We start from the raw sequence: 15,663 nt of genomic DNA, 5'->3' as shown, positions 1-15,663 counted from the left end.
GGGGGAGGTATTCAGGTCTGAAGTGCTGCATGTGGCCTGACGGCAGCGGCATACGGTGGGTGGGAGCAGGGGAGGAAGATTGAGCTGAATGCCACCACCGGTTGTGATTTCAGCTCCGGCTGTAACGTTTGCTGCGAGCGGGACTCCCTGCTCCATCCCAGCCATGCCCGGTGCACGGACGGCTGTTGAGATCAAGGCGCTTTGAAGCCAGGGGAGATGAAGCAGCATCACCTTCTTCAGACACCAATAGCTGTTTCTTTTTCTCCTCTGCTCATTTGAAAGGCTGCGGTTTGGCTTTCCTTTCCCAAAGGGCAGCTGACGGCTCGCTCTGCACTAACTTTCCCACCTCCGACCAAGCCAGAGGGACAAAAGTCTCGTAACGTCGTGGAGCTATTTTGAAAAGTCTGCCCATCCCTTTGGAGATGGGTCATTTCAAGGCTTTTTCATTACAGTACAGACTGAGTTGTCAGGAGCGTTCGATACTATGGATTATGGCGGTGCTCCTGAATGATGGGAATGCTTGATGGCTGTCATTTACTGTCGTTTTTTATTTACTCAACTGGCCTTCATGCCTGGCTTGGGCACTTTATTAATCCAGACAGCACAAATGGATGTGTGTGCTCTTACTTAGCGCTGGCTGAAAAGCTGGGTTTCCTGTCTGCTGGAACATTGTTCATTAAAAAACTAGGTTTGGTCTTCAATCAGTTTTGAAACTAAAACTTTGCTTCATTTCCCATGAGCTGGAAGTGTGTGTCCCCCCGCTATTGCTAAAAGCGGGGAGCACAGGGGCCGGCCAGTTCGGTGGGCTGCTTTGGGGCCAGGTCCTGAGCTTTCCGTGCTCCTCATCTGGGGTAGATTCCTTGGATTTGGAGACAACTCAAAAAACCTGAGATTTTTGTTAAAGTAGCCCACTTTTGAGTCACTGAAGCAATGCTTTTGAGTTCAGCTTCATAAACCACCTACCCAGCTCTGCTCTTACTCCTTATCTCCTCACAGCTTTGCTTTTCCAATGGTGAGACCCCAGCTATGAGCACACGGCTGAAGGCCTGGAGCTCTGTCTGGTGGAACTGCTCTGAAGATGGATTTTTCTGCCAGCTTCAAGTGCTGAGATTTGGATTTTTTCATCATCATGAATCAGGATAAAAATATCCAGAAAGAACTGTGACATTTTTTGAAATACAAGAGCGTGTTCCAAGGTTGGCTTTTTTTGCCACCCATTTCATTTTTTAGGATAGTATATAAAGTAATAAAGAAAACATAAATAAAAGCCTGTCACTTTGGAAAAACACATTTTTTCTCTCCCGAAATAGATACTTCCCTCTAGTTAAAATGTTTCCCTATGGGGGGCGGGGGGAGGAAATCTGGCAATGTGGCAATTTTTTACTAAAACAGCATTTTTGGTGGCACATTGCATGTCCACCACTTCCCAGTCGCTTAGGCTGACCCTTCCAGCTTCCCTTCCCATCGGGGTTTGCATTCTCGCCCTTGTCGCAGGCATCCATAGGGGGATGCCGCAGGCGCTCCGGAGAATGGCCATCCCGAGGACGTGCCGTGCCAGTCAGCGAGGACCAGATGATGGTCTCATTTACAGTAACGAGCTGCAGGCAGGCAGAGCCCACCCCCGAGCTGGCACTATGGGCAGCTGGGCTTTGCCTGCGTGCTGCTGCTGCACCCCAGCTCAAGTTTTTGCAACACGGCAGTAAGTCCCCAGCTATTAAACACATCCTCATTTCCACTGATTTATATATAATAATCACCTGAGCTGTTCATTTAAGTCTCTTGCAGGGCTGCGTAGGATAGCGTAGCAACAAAAGCGATACGGAAGCGAAGGCTTGATTGACGCAAGGATGCAAAGAGCTGTTGGTTAACCACGTGGAGGGGAAAACCCTGTCCCTTCGGTGCCTTTCGCCCTCCCTTGCTGCGGGTGCACGCCGGGGTCTTACCTGGGCGCTCAGTCTGCTCGCAGGCAGGGCCTCCGTAACCTGGTCGACACTGGCAGAAACACGCGTCTCCCACCAAAATGGGTTCACCGTTGTTCTGGCACGGTCCGCAGCGGCAGGCGTTGAACTCCAACAAGTAATCGTCCAAAGCCCGTTTCAGGTTTTGCCGTTTGCTTTCCATGTCGCCAGGGTTGCTTCTGCGGAGAATTTCGTGGATGGGCTGCAGCTGCGTAGGATGGAGACGAATAGCGTGGAGACAATTGCAGCTGGGCATCAACTGAGATGCCACCACGCCGCAGTCAGAGAGCTGTGACATTGCTGGATAAACTCAGGGCTCAGAAAAAACTCATTTATCTTCCTTGACAGCTCCATGTACATCATGCAAATGCATTACCACGACTGATGGGCTCCAGTGAGAACCACCATTCCAAAACCCTCCTCATCTTAGAGGTTTGTGTGGGATTGGCTTTTCTGGACATGCCTTGGAGTTTCAGTCTGGATTCAAATGATAAATTAAAACACCCCAGTAAGCCCATTTTTTGACCAATTTCTTAGTGCTGTCACGATCTCAGGGATTCTTGCATGCTTTTTGACTTTTTGAACCAAAATGTTTAGGTAAGAGCTTTGGACAGTGGGTATCATCAAAATTTAATGCCCACCTACCACTAATGGTGACTGGATTGTGAAGCATCTGGTAAATGCTGAGCATGAAGAATTTTACCTACCTACATTTTGTCCTTTGATGCAACAAAATAATATTGTGCCCCCTACAGCTTTAAGAATATAACATGCTCATAATATTTCCAGTAGCAAAATCCAGTTCCTGTATACCATTCAGCAAAATTAGCCCAGCGTGGGCAACTGTAATTATAACTCGCCTTCTCCACTGAACCTGTTTTATAAAACTGGTTGGATGAGCCAAAGGGCTGCGGGCTCATGTGCTGGTGGTAGTATTTAACCTCCTGAAATGCTCCGAGTGACTCATTGGGGTGTTTTAGGTATTAAACTGTGTTTAGAAAACGGTTCCCTGAAAAATCTCAGCCCTTCTGTTGTCACCGGTAACAAAAATTCAACTGAATATTAAAGCTCAAAGCCCAAGGCTGCTCTGAGGACATATATTTGTCCACCCATGCATCTGTGCGAACGCTGCGCGTCCTGGCTGGGAATCGGTGGAAACGAGTCCCAGAGAAGAGCTGGACATCGTCTCGTTGCACCAGGCGCAGTGAGAGCGATTCGTGGGGAGGATCAGCTGGGCTTTGGGAAGAGCTCTTAGACAAATTTGCACAAGCCTCTTTAACAAACGAGAGGGAGCTGCAGATAAGAGCTGCTGAAGTGGACATGAGCACTTATCGGCAGCTCCGGTTGCACAGCGACTGCTGAGCTCCGGAGCAGCCATCAGAGAGGTCAGCACATGGTTTACTGGAAAATTGCAATAAATTTAGCCCAGAATTGATGGGAACTTGTGCAGAAAGGTGAATAACCTGCAGCATGCGTTCAGCTGGAACTGAAAGCGCTTCTACTTTATCAGGGCTTTCTGCTGTCAAGGTGCTGCCCAGGAAGGTTTGCAGATTCCCTCTTGCCCTGCCAATAACGCAGATGGTTCCTGATTCCACCTTCCCTTCTCCCACCCTCTGTCAGAGGCAGGAGCAGGTGTGCCTTCAAATGAAGATGAGAGGGATGGAAGTGGCAGCGTGTGCCGTGACCGAGGTCCTTCCCCCACAGCTGAGCTCCTGGAGCAGACCAGCGATGGTCGCATCTCAGGGTAGGTGCGGTACTCCTGAGCGCAGCTGAGGAGTGCGCCCGCCTTCTCATGCCTCTGTGGTCTCTGACCCTGGATTCTCTCTTCCTTTCCATCCCCGCCGCTTGCACCCGTCTCCTCCTCATCTCTGAAGCCCTGTGGGATGCTTCAGTGATATTTCCATTGTATGAGGCATCCAATAAAACGAGGGGAGGAGGAGAACTTGACTGATTTTTATGGCCACGGACCCTCTTTGTGGAGCATGGAGAGAAACAGGACCCACCTGACAAAGCGGCCCAGGAGCCCCCTGCTCTAAAAACTCCGGGAAGCACCCATAGCAATACCCACCATGGTCTTGCAGAGGTTAGGCATAGCCGCTGCGGCTCTCAGGCAGGTGAAAAGCAGGGGGGTCTATGCAGAGCCTTTGCTGGGGGGGCAAGGCTCCTTCCCCAGCCCCCCGCGAGTCCCCTGCTTATACAGGAGGGTGGACAGTGTCGGGGAGGATAATAGGAATGAATGCAACCGCAGAGAGCCATTCATCGGGAAGCTGTTTAGGGACACATCAAAAACTTAACTCGGCACTAATCCAGCATTAAGCTGCTTGTCCGTCTCCCTGCGGCTGCGGTCGGTGGGAGATGTACTCCCCATTGTGAAATGAATAAGAGGTTACCAGAGCAGTGGCCCATTACATTTAATCTTGTTCTGTGATGGGATCACAATAAAAATACGAAATGATCTGCTCGACTACACTTTCATTCCTTATAGCGGCAGAGTTTCTTCAACTGCAGAAAAGCCTTACCTCAAAATCAATAACAGCAGGATTATATTTTAATGACCTTCCCCAGTGACGATACATATTGCCATCCCAACTGTTTAAGAGCCCTCCGCTGTAACTGGTATCTCCACCTCTAATCCGGGGAATAATATCTTCCACAACTGCACTGTTGCTCTCAGCATCTGAAAAGTTGAATTACACCCATATTATTTAGTTACCGTTTCCACACATACGCTAGAAACTGCTTCATGGAGGTGAGCTCAATCGTGCAAGGGGCTATCAGTGAGCGGCACTGATGCTGCCTCCTGAAACCGATGGGAGCTGGGCATCCCCCGCTGGCGGGGCGAGCCCTGCCACGTTATCACAAGGTGATGAGTTGAGCATCACAAACGCTCTAAGCTGGTGAGACCTGATGAGCCCGCACGCCTCCAGCCGTTGTTTCTGGTTAGCACGTGGGCCGTAGATCACGCTGTCTGTATCTATCTGGGTAAGTGATTTACAAATCTTGGGCTTAGCCTCTCTGAGTACTCTCTATAGTCACGTTTGACTTCTTTAATAGTTGCCATGTTGCCCTGGTCATGCATGTGCAGTCTGTCATGGCTCTAGGGACTGCAGCCTTCCAGCCACCCCACTGCCTCTAGTTACACGTGTTTCTAATCCAGGTATTGCTACCTTAATTCCTGCCCTTCCAAGAGCAATCAGTACTCCTGGAGACTTGCACCCAAAGTCGCTGTGGTCCCACCATTGGGCCTGAGCCATGGCTGGGGCTGGCACCAGAGCTCCCTTCTTCGTCCCCTTGTGTGACCCTGCTTGAATCCCCATGCCCAAGTGACCAAGAGGAGTGATGCAAGGTGCCTTAACAGCCATCTGCCCTGCTATCCTACCAGTTTTCAGAAATCCTTTCTTTGCACAGTCAGAGGATGACACGGATGCTTCCAAGTGCTGTTTACTCTCGCTGACGGTAAGGCCAATTGACCGGCCAATACAGGCACTTATCTCTTCAGCACTGATGTCTGTAAAACAGAAAGGAAACCAGTAAAATTAGTGACTCCTTCCAAGTGGAAGGATGTTAATTTTCCTACGGGTTTTCTTCCTATCAATGAAGAAAATATTCAGTTACTTGCATGGCCCGTTTTTCAAAGTCAAGAGCTATTCCAGGCAGAGGACAGCCTTTAGTCTTGCAGTGGAAAAGCCAATATTTTATTGGGGTATATTGGGCTTATCACATAATAGGTGAAAAAGTCAATGTCCTTACTGTAAAATTGTTTCCTTAGAAAGTATTAGAAGAAAGTAAAAATCTTAACACCAGGCTTCAGGCATGTATTTCCTTGTTTGGTCTATTTGTTTTAAAATAAAGCTTTTTTTTTTTTCCCACAGACTAACTCATAACTAGGGTAAAGCTGGGAACAGCAGCTGAAATCAATAGATCCTTGCTAATTTTCCTAAACTGAGGATCTGACCCATGTGTTAGTGGCTTAAGTAGCATCTTAAGTAGCAACTTGCAAAAGGTCTGTCTGCTGAGAGCTGCCAAAGCCCTGCTGCCGCCGGGCTGCTGCGACCGGCCCCGCCACCGCCACATACATCATGAAAATATGTAACTGGAGACCCATGAAGCGACTGCAGAGGGGAGAAGGGAACTAATGAGGTGGTTTCACCAAGGTAAGCAATGCGCATATTTCATACAGCCTGGTTTTATGTACACACTTCCGTGTCCTGCAAATACAAGGCCGTCTTCCGTAATAGTTAAAAAATCCATTGATTTCAATAAATACGGGTACTGTAAGTAATAGGTAACTTTTATATTGCTCTTTTTGTCAGAGGATCTTAAAGTGTTTTACAAAGCAGCCCGGCGATCAATACCCTGGTATTGAAAGGGAGGCACAGAGGTCAGCGGGATTTGTGCATCATGGCTTAATGGTCTGAAGATCAACCCTCCGGCCGAGCCCCGACCCAGCGCGTTGTCTGCTGACCTGCCTCACCCCAGCACTGGGGAGCAGTGTCTTGTCTTGCTCGTGTTTAAAATATTGCTAAAACGCTCATAGCTCTGGTTTTGCTCCCTTCTGCACACCCTGCAGGAGAGGCTCGCTGGAGCCGTGCGGGGCACGTATCTGCTTGTTGGCTTGGTGGGTCCCAACCGACGGAGGTGCTCGGCATCCCGAGAAAGGGGCTACAAGTCCTGGATTCAAACTGGTGAGAGCTGAAGCATGCTCAAGACTTCGAGGGGAATTACATCCCATTGCAAAACTGGGCCCTTGAGAAAGATTAAATGTGTAGCACTCAATTACTTGTGCTAAACTGTTCAACAGTTGTAAACACAGTGGGTAAAGTTCATTCACCCAAAGCAACATGAGTGATTGCTTATCTTGGTGTTGGAGTGCCATAAAATTAAACTTGAGGAACACCCTGATTAATTGATTCACCATGGTTCCCGTTGAGTAATTACGTTCAGCGAGGGTCTGTCAATACAATTCGCTATTGGTTGCAGCAAGATCGGGTCTTGATAAATGAAAAGTGGTTATCATTGCAAAAGGGTGGTCATACAAAATATTGGCACTTGAGGGGGGAGCCCTGATAGGTTTTTTATATGATATAATTTGTGATAGTTAAATGTGCTCGAGTGATAAGATTTACTGCTGCATTTTGAATTAATCAGAATATATGAAGACTCTTTCTAATTTACTCTGTGCATAATGTTTCTCCCATAAATGTTCTTGTAATGTGTGAACACATTATACTGTTTTCTGCTAAATAATAGAACCATAACAATCTATTTTAAAAACAAGTAATGAAAAATATTGATGGCAGAGCAACAAGGGACCTCGTTCTGACATATGTATTTATTTCACTCATGACCACATCCGTACAAGCCCTTGCAGCCTGAAAGCTAGAAATGGGTCTGGCAGCAAAACTGCAGTCCTAAGCTCTGCACCGGTGAGTTGTGGTCTGTTCCTGGGTATCTAAACCCAGAAGGTTTAGATTTTCAAAATTCAGGTTTCCTAGATGCTTAAAGTCCAGCTCATGCCTATGCCTAGCTAGATGCTCAGTGACCGCCCAAGCTGTCTCTCATTTAGGGAGGACTCAGTCTAGGGATCTTTCTCGTGGGCATGTGCTTTAGTCACTGGTCTATAAAAAAGGAGCATCTTCCAGAGCATTTAACACATATCCTCATGGGCTAGGATGCAGTGGTTGATCTAAAGCAGGTGCCTTGCTGCTCAGCCCTGCGGGGACTAAGCGGTACATCTCCAGGCATCTGCAGAGCTTCAAACTCATCTTTTGAAGCTCTAATTTTAAGACTTGAGCGCTTAAATCCTGATCCTGACCATTCCTCAGGGGAGGTGGATAATCCTCTTGCAAACACAGCCTTCAAGCTCGGCTGTGATCGCCATTAGAAAAATCAGGTTTTTTGCTAAATGCTTTTAGACAGTGGCATATCAGCCACTGCAGGTGGGTCCTTCTGGGTCTACGTCTGACTTGGTGAATGTGGACTTTCTAGCAGATGAAAAATTAGATGAAAATTACAGAAGTGTGCTACATTAGAATGAAAGTTACATCTCTACTGGGTCACATTTTTGTCTTTTGCTGAACTTCAACATCCTTCTTTCCTAAAATAGGGCATCTCGTAGCAGTAAATCTCCTCCTTATATACACAGCAAGCACAAGATAAAGCAAAATAATAGCCTCCCTCCACATGCTCTTGATTCATTCTTCCTCTGAAATTGGCAGTCTGCTTCCTGAAGACTTGCTTGCCAAGATCTTGTTCACTTCAATATCGCTCACTCTTCAAAGTGAATAAGTGATTTGAAGAGGCATCATGTTTCCAAACATTAGTAGTTCAGGAACTTGATGAAAATTCTCTCAATTGGTAATTTCTTGTGGAAAAATTGGCATGGTTAACACTCAATATGGAGTGCATAGTTATCCTAGTGCTGATGGTACCAAACCATTTCAGACCAGAAACAAATTTTGGGGCAGAACCATGGAAATCAATGGAGTTACAGCAATTTGCACCAACTGCAGCAATTTGCACCTGGTGTCCAAGATCACAACTTTCTTTTGCATAAATGTCCAGCCTGGAGTTACCAAGGCAGCGTTATCCTCAGCAGAGCGGAGTGATGGCCCTTAGGGGAAGTGGGATCTATTGCATTGTCGGCACCTTTGCAAAAGTTGACAATCCAGTTAGTGTGCTAAAATACCATATTATTTTTCTGCATCTTATGTTTTTGATTAAGAAAAATATTATGCTTTGGCTCACCAGTAATGACTATTCTTGCGATCTAGACATCTGCAGTGGATATTTTATGTAACTGAGATTTAGAGGTATGGCTCTCCAGCCTCATACACTCCAATTTGTGGAGAACTGGAGCTCACAGAGGTCTGTTAGTCTTCAGGTGTGACACTAACCAGAGTAAAGTGGCAGAGATATTGCCAAGTGCAATACGTTATTTCCATTTACAGAAAATTGAAACTCTCACTATTAGGAGGCTAAAACATGAGTGGGCTATCTTTCTTTACTCTGGATGAGTTTGCAGTCCTTGAGCGTTCATGAGAATGGTCTAGACTGTAAGAAATAGGAGAAGTTTAGAGAACTCTAGCAAGTGACGCTGGGAGATGATGGTTGTGGGGAGCAGCCAGAGCCAGATGAATGTCCACTCTGGTGGACTGGACCCACCCCATGGTCTCCAGGTTGGAAATGCTTCGTTTAGAGCAGAAAGTTGTGAACAGAGAATGTCTTGTGATTTTCTAACCTTTTCTTCTCATTTCCTCCTTGTTAATGACGAGGATGTACTCAAAGATGCCTCCCATAGTGCCGGATGTCATGAAATGGGTGCCGTAGTCATTGATGAATTTGGCATACATGCCATAGTTGTAGGTGTCCGGAAGCTCCCGCAGGGAGAGCAACACGTCTTCATCCAAAACAATGTTGTCCCTTCTCATCTTGAAACGGGCTGTCTGCACCTTCGTCACACCTCTAATGAATCCAACCTCCTGCAGGTAAAGAGAAGAGGAGCTGCCACTCAACATTCAGTAAAAAAAAAAGTCATTTCTAGTCCTTAGGTTTGCAGAGGAAAGGCTGAATCTGTTACTGTCAGTGGATGTTAAAGGCATGAAAACCAGCCCTGGTTTAAATGAAATCAGTGGTAATTCTTTTAAAGGGAGTGTCTCTTTCTCGTGACTCTGTATAAGGTGGAGGGCAGAGCCATGGGTTGGATGCTAGGGGTTTTTTTTATTAATCATAGAATATGATCAGAATTGGGCTCCACCTGATTCCCCTCCATTCTCCATTTCTGTTATTTCTTCTTTCTGCCGCCTTTTCCATGCTGTTTATTCCCTTTTGCTTTTCTCACAGCCTCAACCAGTGATGCAGGACAAGGGCTCATGGCAAGCCCAGCCCAGCCCGGCAGTGGGGAGATACCCTGGCCAGGAAGGTGCTGACTGGGGGAGGATTTTCTGGATATATAGAATCATAGATTATCACCAGATAATCTATCTGATAATCTAGATATCACCAGATCCATGACTTCTCTTCTAGATTGGCCATTGCCCCGGACAAGGCTCCAGTGCAACAAGAACAGCCCTTTAAATTATTCCTCCAATAATTGATCATCGTTTAGCTGCAAACATTGTGTGAATCTAGACAAGGGCACAATAAATACAGTAATGGTGCCAATTTCCAACAGCTTTTAAGGGCATTTCAACTCAGAACACCATCAAAGTAATTCTTCTTTATTGTTTTCTGTCAACAGCCACAAGAGAAGTGGAGATGGGGCACGGTAAATGTGGAAAATACCAGCATTCATGTTATTAGGTTGGAAAGGAGTCGTCACAGTTAGTCCATGATGTAAACTCACTGTGAGAAATACACCCTATTATCAGGTACTCTTTTTTTCAGCATGGTATTTTAACCTCCTGTAAAAAGTAGCATATTTCCCTGTCGTAAGGCAGCTTGCATTAATTTGAACATGATATATTTGCTACCGGAGATCATCCCCTGAGGACAACTGTTTTGATCAACATCTTGATATTTCCTCCTCCCTCATCATCATTTTAAGCATTTTTTTATTTATGTGCTTAATGTAGCCATGAAACAGGATGGGATGAGGTGACATGTGTTGTGGTACTTCGTAATTCAATTTTATTCCCACTCCCTGTTTGCTAAAATGTAGTAAGAACAACAAACGGGATTACTAACGATCATACATTTGCAATTACATTAACAAATTAAGGTACAATTACTACGTGTTAAAAAATGCAATTGAGAGAATAAACTGACATAAGTTACAGCCAGACCATGCGATGCACAGATGCACGATTTGAGCATATGCATCATTGATTTTTTTTTTTTTCTTTTTTTTTTACCTTTGCAGTGTATTGTGTGAAATTCTTCAGGGATCCTTTGCCACCTGATAAAGTGAAGCCCAAGTCTAACTGGAGAGCTGATCCTTCAGGCCCAATTCCAATGGTAAAGCCCTTTGTTCTGGATTTATCACTTTTAAGGGCGTCAAGCAGATCCTTTGAATCATCATAAAACTCAAAAGTGAATCCAGAATCAGCATGAGCCTGAAGTGAAAGGAACAGACATTAATTTTTCAGGTACTTCCCTTCCTTTTTAATCTCTATTTCTTTAAGGAGCTGGTCGTGCCTCTGTTGAAGCCTGCGATGCTCCTGACAGCACCAACACTGACTTCAGTGAATGTGGAATACAGAGTTTAGTCACGTGCCATTTCATTTGGAAATATGTGAGAAACGCAGATAAAGCCATGCATTTTGCTTCATCCATCTCCAGGCGGGGGAAAGGTTTGTGTTTAGCCACTCAAAGCAGTACCGTTACAGGCAGAGCTGGTAATGGTGCCTATTAAGCTAGCTTGACACTTCCCATTATAGACCCCTCCTTCCAGTTCCTTCCAGCTCTGCCAAATCCTAACAATCTGGAGTGAACTTCTTCTCTCCAGACTGCTTCTGGATGAATTTATTTAGGAAAAAAAATCAACAGCGGTGATCCAGCCACTTGCAATGGCAATGCTAGAAAACAAACATTGTTTTGCCTGTGTTTTAGAGAAGTGACCTTTTCTTTGACAGCTCTACTTCGCCGGTGTGTGGAATTGAGCAGCCTTGCTGAATCTGGGCTGTGCCGTTTGCCGTCTCTGTAAAAAGCCGGCTAAATTACCAACACTGAAAAAAGGCTTCTCATGTTGTCATCAGTGACTTCCTAGACGCCAGTGGGTAGAAGCTCCTAAGTCAAGGTGCATATGGGGCATGCTCAAGCATCCCTCAGTCCCTGACCACGGTGCAGATGTCCTTCCACTGCTAGCAGCAGATAAAGGGGAGAAGAAAGTGTGGCCCGTGTGGTGGGTCTGGCTGGGTTCAACAGGGCACAGGGCAGTCTTCTTGCTGGGAGGACATGAAAGCCACTTGCATTGAGCCTGTGGCTGTGATGTTCCCCTGGAATAATGTGTTTTCATTCATTCATGTCAAAAAGCATGATAAATGTTTAACAGTGTGGCCAAGGCACCCACTTACAACATGGGAGACCCAGGTTGAATCCCTGCTCTGCTTAGTTCAGTCTCCAACATCAGATGTGACCCCCCAGAGTACAGGCGTTGTGATACATGGTATGACTTTCAGGATCTTTATTTCACTCAGAATTTGGATTTATGTCCCTTGTAGCCATGCCATAGACTTAAAATGCTTTCAAAGATTGAACCAGTAGCATTCTTCCCGTTTTACACATGGCCAACTTCATCCCTCGAGGGGCAAGTGGCTTGCGCAAGCTCTACAGCTCGTTAATAGCAGAATGTAGAGAAAACCCATTTCTCTTGGCTCTGACTAGGCCAGAGTAAGCAGTGGGGATGCCTGGGTGATAAAGCATGTTAGCCGTAAAACAGCATTTATATCACGATTGCCTATTGTCTTGGGGACAGCTGGAGGAAGGTACCTTGAAAGACAACCTGTAGCGAATGATAAAATATACATATCTTTAGAGGAAGTTTGGCTTTTAGCTGGGAAAACATTGCTAAATTTGACCCGGAGTACTTACTAAGAATTGGTATATGTGAAAGTTGTAAGGTTTGCGGAAATACTTCTCGTCATCTCCGTAGTAGAGATGTTCACATGCAGCGTCGTACTTCAGCTCCCGCCACTCTCCGTTGTAGACGTACTCACAGTGGCCTCCAAAAAAATTAGGGTCATATACGTACTGGCTCTCTTCCTGTGTTAGGATATTGTATCTTGGAAAGAAATAGCCTTCAGAAAGTTATCCATAGCTCCTGTTTTATTTCCCCAACAGTCTCTGTCACTGTTTCTGTTCTCCTGACACTACAAGTTATCTATCTGTCTCTGACTTTGAATTTGGATAGCACCTAAAATGTAAGGTTTGGGTCTGTTCTCCTTGCTGTCTCCTTCCCAAAGCTAACAGGAGACAAACAGCCATTTTATTTCCAAGGCATTGGTTTGGACTCATACGCTAGAGATGGAAGAAACAGTTAAATCGTCCAGTCCATCCTGGCGAGTAGTTATGAAAGTCCCGAAGTCCTGGAATTCCTCCAGGTCCCCCGTGAGTCTCTCGCAGCCTAATGCATCTCACTGTCCCAAAGTGTTTCCTGGCGTTCCCTGTAATTGTTTTCTATCTTTATTTCATCTCCTTCCTTTTAATAACGGTCCCATTTCTCAGGGGAATTAGCAGCCTCCCTAGACTTGCAGTCCGCTTGTGCTTTGCCAAGTCTCTCGCTTATGATTTCCTTACGCCTCTTTCTTCCTGCTCTCCAGCCATCGCAGCTGCTGCCCTCTGAAATCCCGCCTGTTACTTAATATTCCCTGTAATTCCGTGGCCCCAAATGAAAGCGTTATTCAAACTAGACAGCAGCATTGCTCCTCACAACAGGGAATTGTCTTGAAGACTAAGATAGTAAATGCTGTTGCTTTTGTGTTCTGCAGGAGAAACTCATCAGAGAGCAGTATTAAATGGGGTGCTTGGTGAAAATTAATATATGTCTTGAAAAACTTTTGGTGGACTTTCCCAGGCCCTGGGCAGAGAGACACTTATCTCATGGACTCCAGAGAGCATGGGATCGAGCTGATGGGAAAGTTATCTAATGGGTGACTACATTCTCATGCTGTAGCCCGTGTTCTCCAAGTGAAACTAAGCAATATCTTGGTTAAAACACAAGATTTAAAACCAAAATGTCACAACAGACATTTTGCCTTTAAACTTGTTCTGGATTGCTCTTTTCCGTGTATTACCTAACCAAAATTTGCAACTGAATACAGTAAAACTTTTTCATGGGTAGGTGTATTTATCCCGCACATATTCATGTGGAGCTCAGGCTCTCCTCCTTGAATCTGTGCTCTGAAGTCCTAAATCCTGGAGTTAAATCTTCTCCTTAAGGATAAAAGCCACCAGGATGCTGCATCTCCAAAGTCTACTCTTTCCTTTAATATATTGCTTTTATCAACTGGAGAAAGTTGTAAGATAACTGGACTCGGAGAACTGGGATATATTTTTACATGAGTATACAAGGGACACTCACAAGTACCGAGAGACCAGGGTCAGACAGTAAATTTGAGACAGAATTTGAAATAAAAGCTGGAATGAACCCTCCAGCCTCCCTCATTGCTACCCATGGTTGGGTGGGACAGTAGCTCTCTTTTGGGTTTTGTACAGCACCCTATCAATTCACGGAGCACTGCTATTACTAAGGAAGAACAATATAAAAGACTTAATCCTGTTTTGATTGTGAGAGTAGCAGCTATTGATTAATTACTCACCCTTGGGCTGCTTTTTCAGACCCTGGGATTGGAAACAGATGTTCACAAGGGCTTTCAATATCTTCATCCTCACAGTTCTCCTCATCAGACCCATCTCTGCAGTCTGGCTCTCCGTTGCACACAAGATGCCGTTTAATACAGCGACCTGAAGTGCACAGGTACAGGCGAGCGCTTATCCGCCCTTCAGAAAACCTTTTTGGCAGCTTGCACCGATTGTGGTGTTTTCCCCCCATATCTCGGGGTCACAAGAAGTCACGCAGGGTCTAAACACAGCGCTTTTCCCTTGGGAGCTTGCTTTTCCCAGCTCCTCGGGGGAGGTTTTCCTTTGCAACCTGGCGCGGGCACAGCTTGGAGTCCAAGCCAGCTGCTCCCTTGGGCTCCCATGGGATGGGAATCAAGTAGAGGTCACCTCACTGGCCTGATTTTATTATCTACAATCATGCTTTTGGAAGGGGGCTAGAGGAAGCAATAGGTTCTCTGCTTGGCTTAGGGAAGTCAGCTCTGTCTGGTCAAAGTGCGGTTTTTCCTCTTCCCATTGCGGGAGGTATTTGGGGAGTTTATTGCAATAATTATAGCTCAAGAATGGATGCTTGCAGGAAGGGCAACTTGAAAGTGCTTTTGCTTCTGGGAGTGAGGGGAAAGCCTGGACATGATATTCATGGCAGGAATCAATGCCCTTGCCTCAACGGAGCGATGACGACCTGCTCCAGCTGATAAGCTGGTCACAGAGCTGGCACACATTTCTAGATTTCAATAGGATTTTCATTAAATGCTCAAGATGGGAGTTTGAGCCATTTGTGTAAAAACAAAAATCTGTCAAGGCTAGTCAAACTTTCAGAGAACAGCCGCATTATATCCCCATCCTCAGAGCTGGGGCTGGCTAAAAATAAATAAATCACCCCAACAGATTGCTAGTTGGATTCATGATTGAACTATGTCTTTTGCAGGGGGAGAAAGTGGTGCGTTGCGGGAGCGGTGGTGCCCGTGGAGGGGGGTGCGAGCGTGTAGCACAGCAGTTGGAGCAGAATATTTCTACTCTCTTTGTTCCACTGAAAAATTAACCTTTTCCATGTCACACAGCCTTCTTTTCTATCCAAATCTAAGCGTAACATGAATGGATTTCTGTAAAAGTGGGGAAAAAAACAAAGACAGGGAAATTTCCTGCTTTCTCTTGCGCTGGTTCAGCATCCCGAACGCATTTTGGCAAAGCTCTGCCCATGGCAGAGGGACTGAAATCATCCCAGGTCCGTCCACCCAGGACCGAAACCTCCTGGGCAGGAGTTTGTGCCCAGTTCACTCACCTGATTCCTCGCACCGAAAGTCCTTCCCGCAGCCGGGGGCTCCAGTGCACGTCGTCTCGGCGCGACAAGCTTGCTCACCCCAGAGGTGCCCCGCGCATCGCCGCCCCGCGAACCCCGCCGGCTGCACCAGCCTGCGGTAGCGGCGCT

The 15,663-nt window shown here is 46.1% G+C and overlaps 1 protein-coding gene across 1 annotated transcript in view; it reads right to left on the bottom strand.

The window, feature by feature from the left end:
* Positions 1-1,943: 1,943 nt before the first annotated feature.
* The window catches only part of C8A (complement component 8, alpha polypeptide), a gene marked incomplete at its 3' end in the record, with an annotated part of 17,022 nt that continues 3,302 nt past the window's right edge, over positions 1,944-15,663 (bottom strand). Inside the window, exons 3-10 of the mRNA XM_009579496.1 lie at positions 15,517-15,661; positions 14,216-14,360; positions 12,489-12,678; positions 10,811-11,011; positions 9,199-9,439; positions 5,338-5,466; positions 4,478-4,635; positions 1,944-2,166 (exon numbers count right to left, since the gene is read on the bottom strand). Of these exons, the coding sequence (XP_009577791.1) occupies positions 1,944-2,166; positions 4,478-4,635; positions 5,338-5,466; positions 9,199-9,439; positions 10,811-11,011; positions 12,489-12,678; positions 14,216-14,360; positions 15,517-15,661 (1,432 nt within the window). The remainder of the gene's footprint in view (positions 2,167-4,477; positions 4,636-5,337; positions 5,467-9,198; positions 9,440-10,810; positions 11,012-12,488; positions 12,679-14,215; positions 14,361-15,516; positions 15,662-15,663) is intronic.

This window comes from Fulmarus glacialis, unplaced genomic scaffold (assembly GCF_000690835.1).
Source record: "Fulmarus glacialis isolate BGI_N327 unplaced genomic scaffold, ASM69083v1 scaffold36706, whole genome shotgun sequence".
Taxonomy (NCBI): Eukaryota; Metazoa; Chordata; class Aves; order Procellariiformes; family Procellariidae; genus Fulmarus; species Fulmarus glacialis.
The sequence above is the reverse complement of the archived record's forward strand: the minus strand, read 5'-3'. Positions and strand labels throughout refer to the sequence as shown.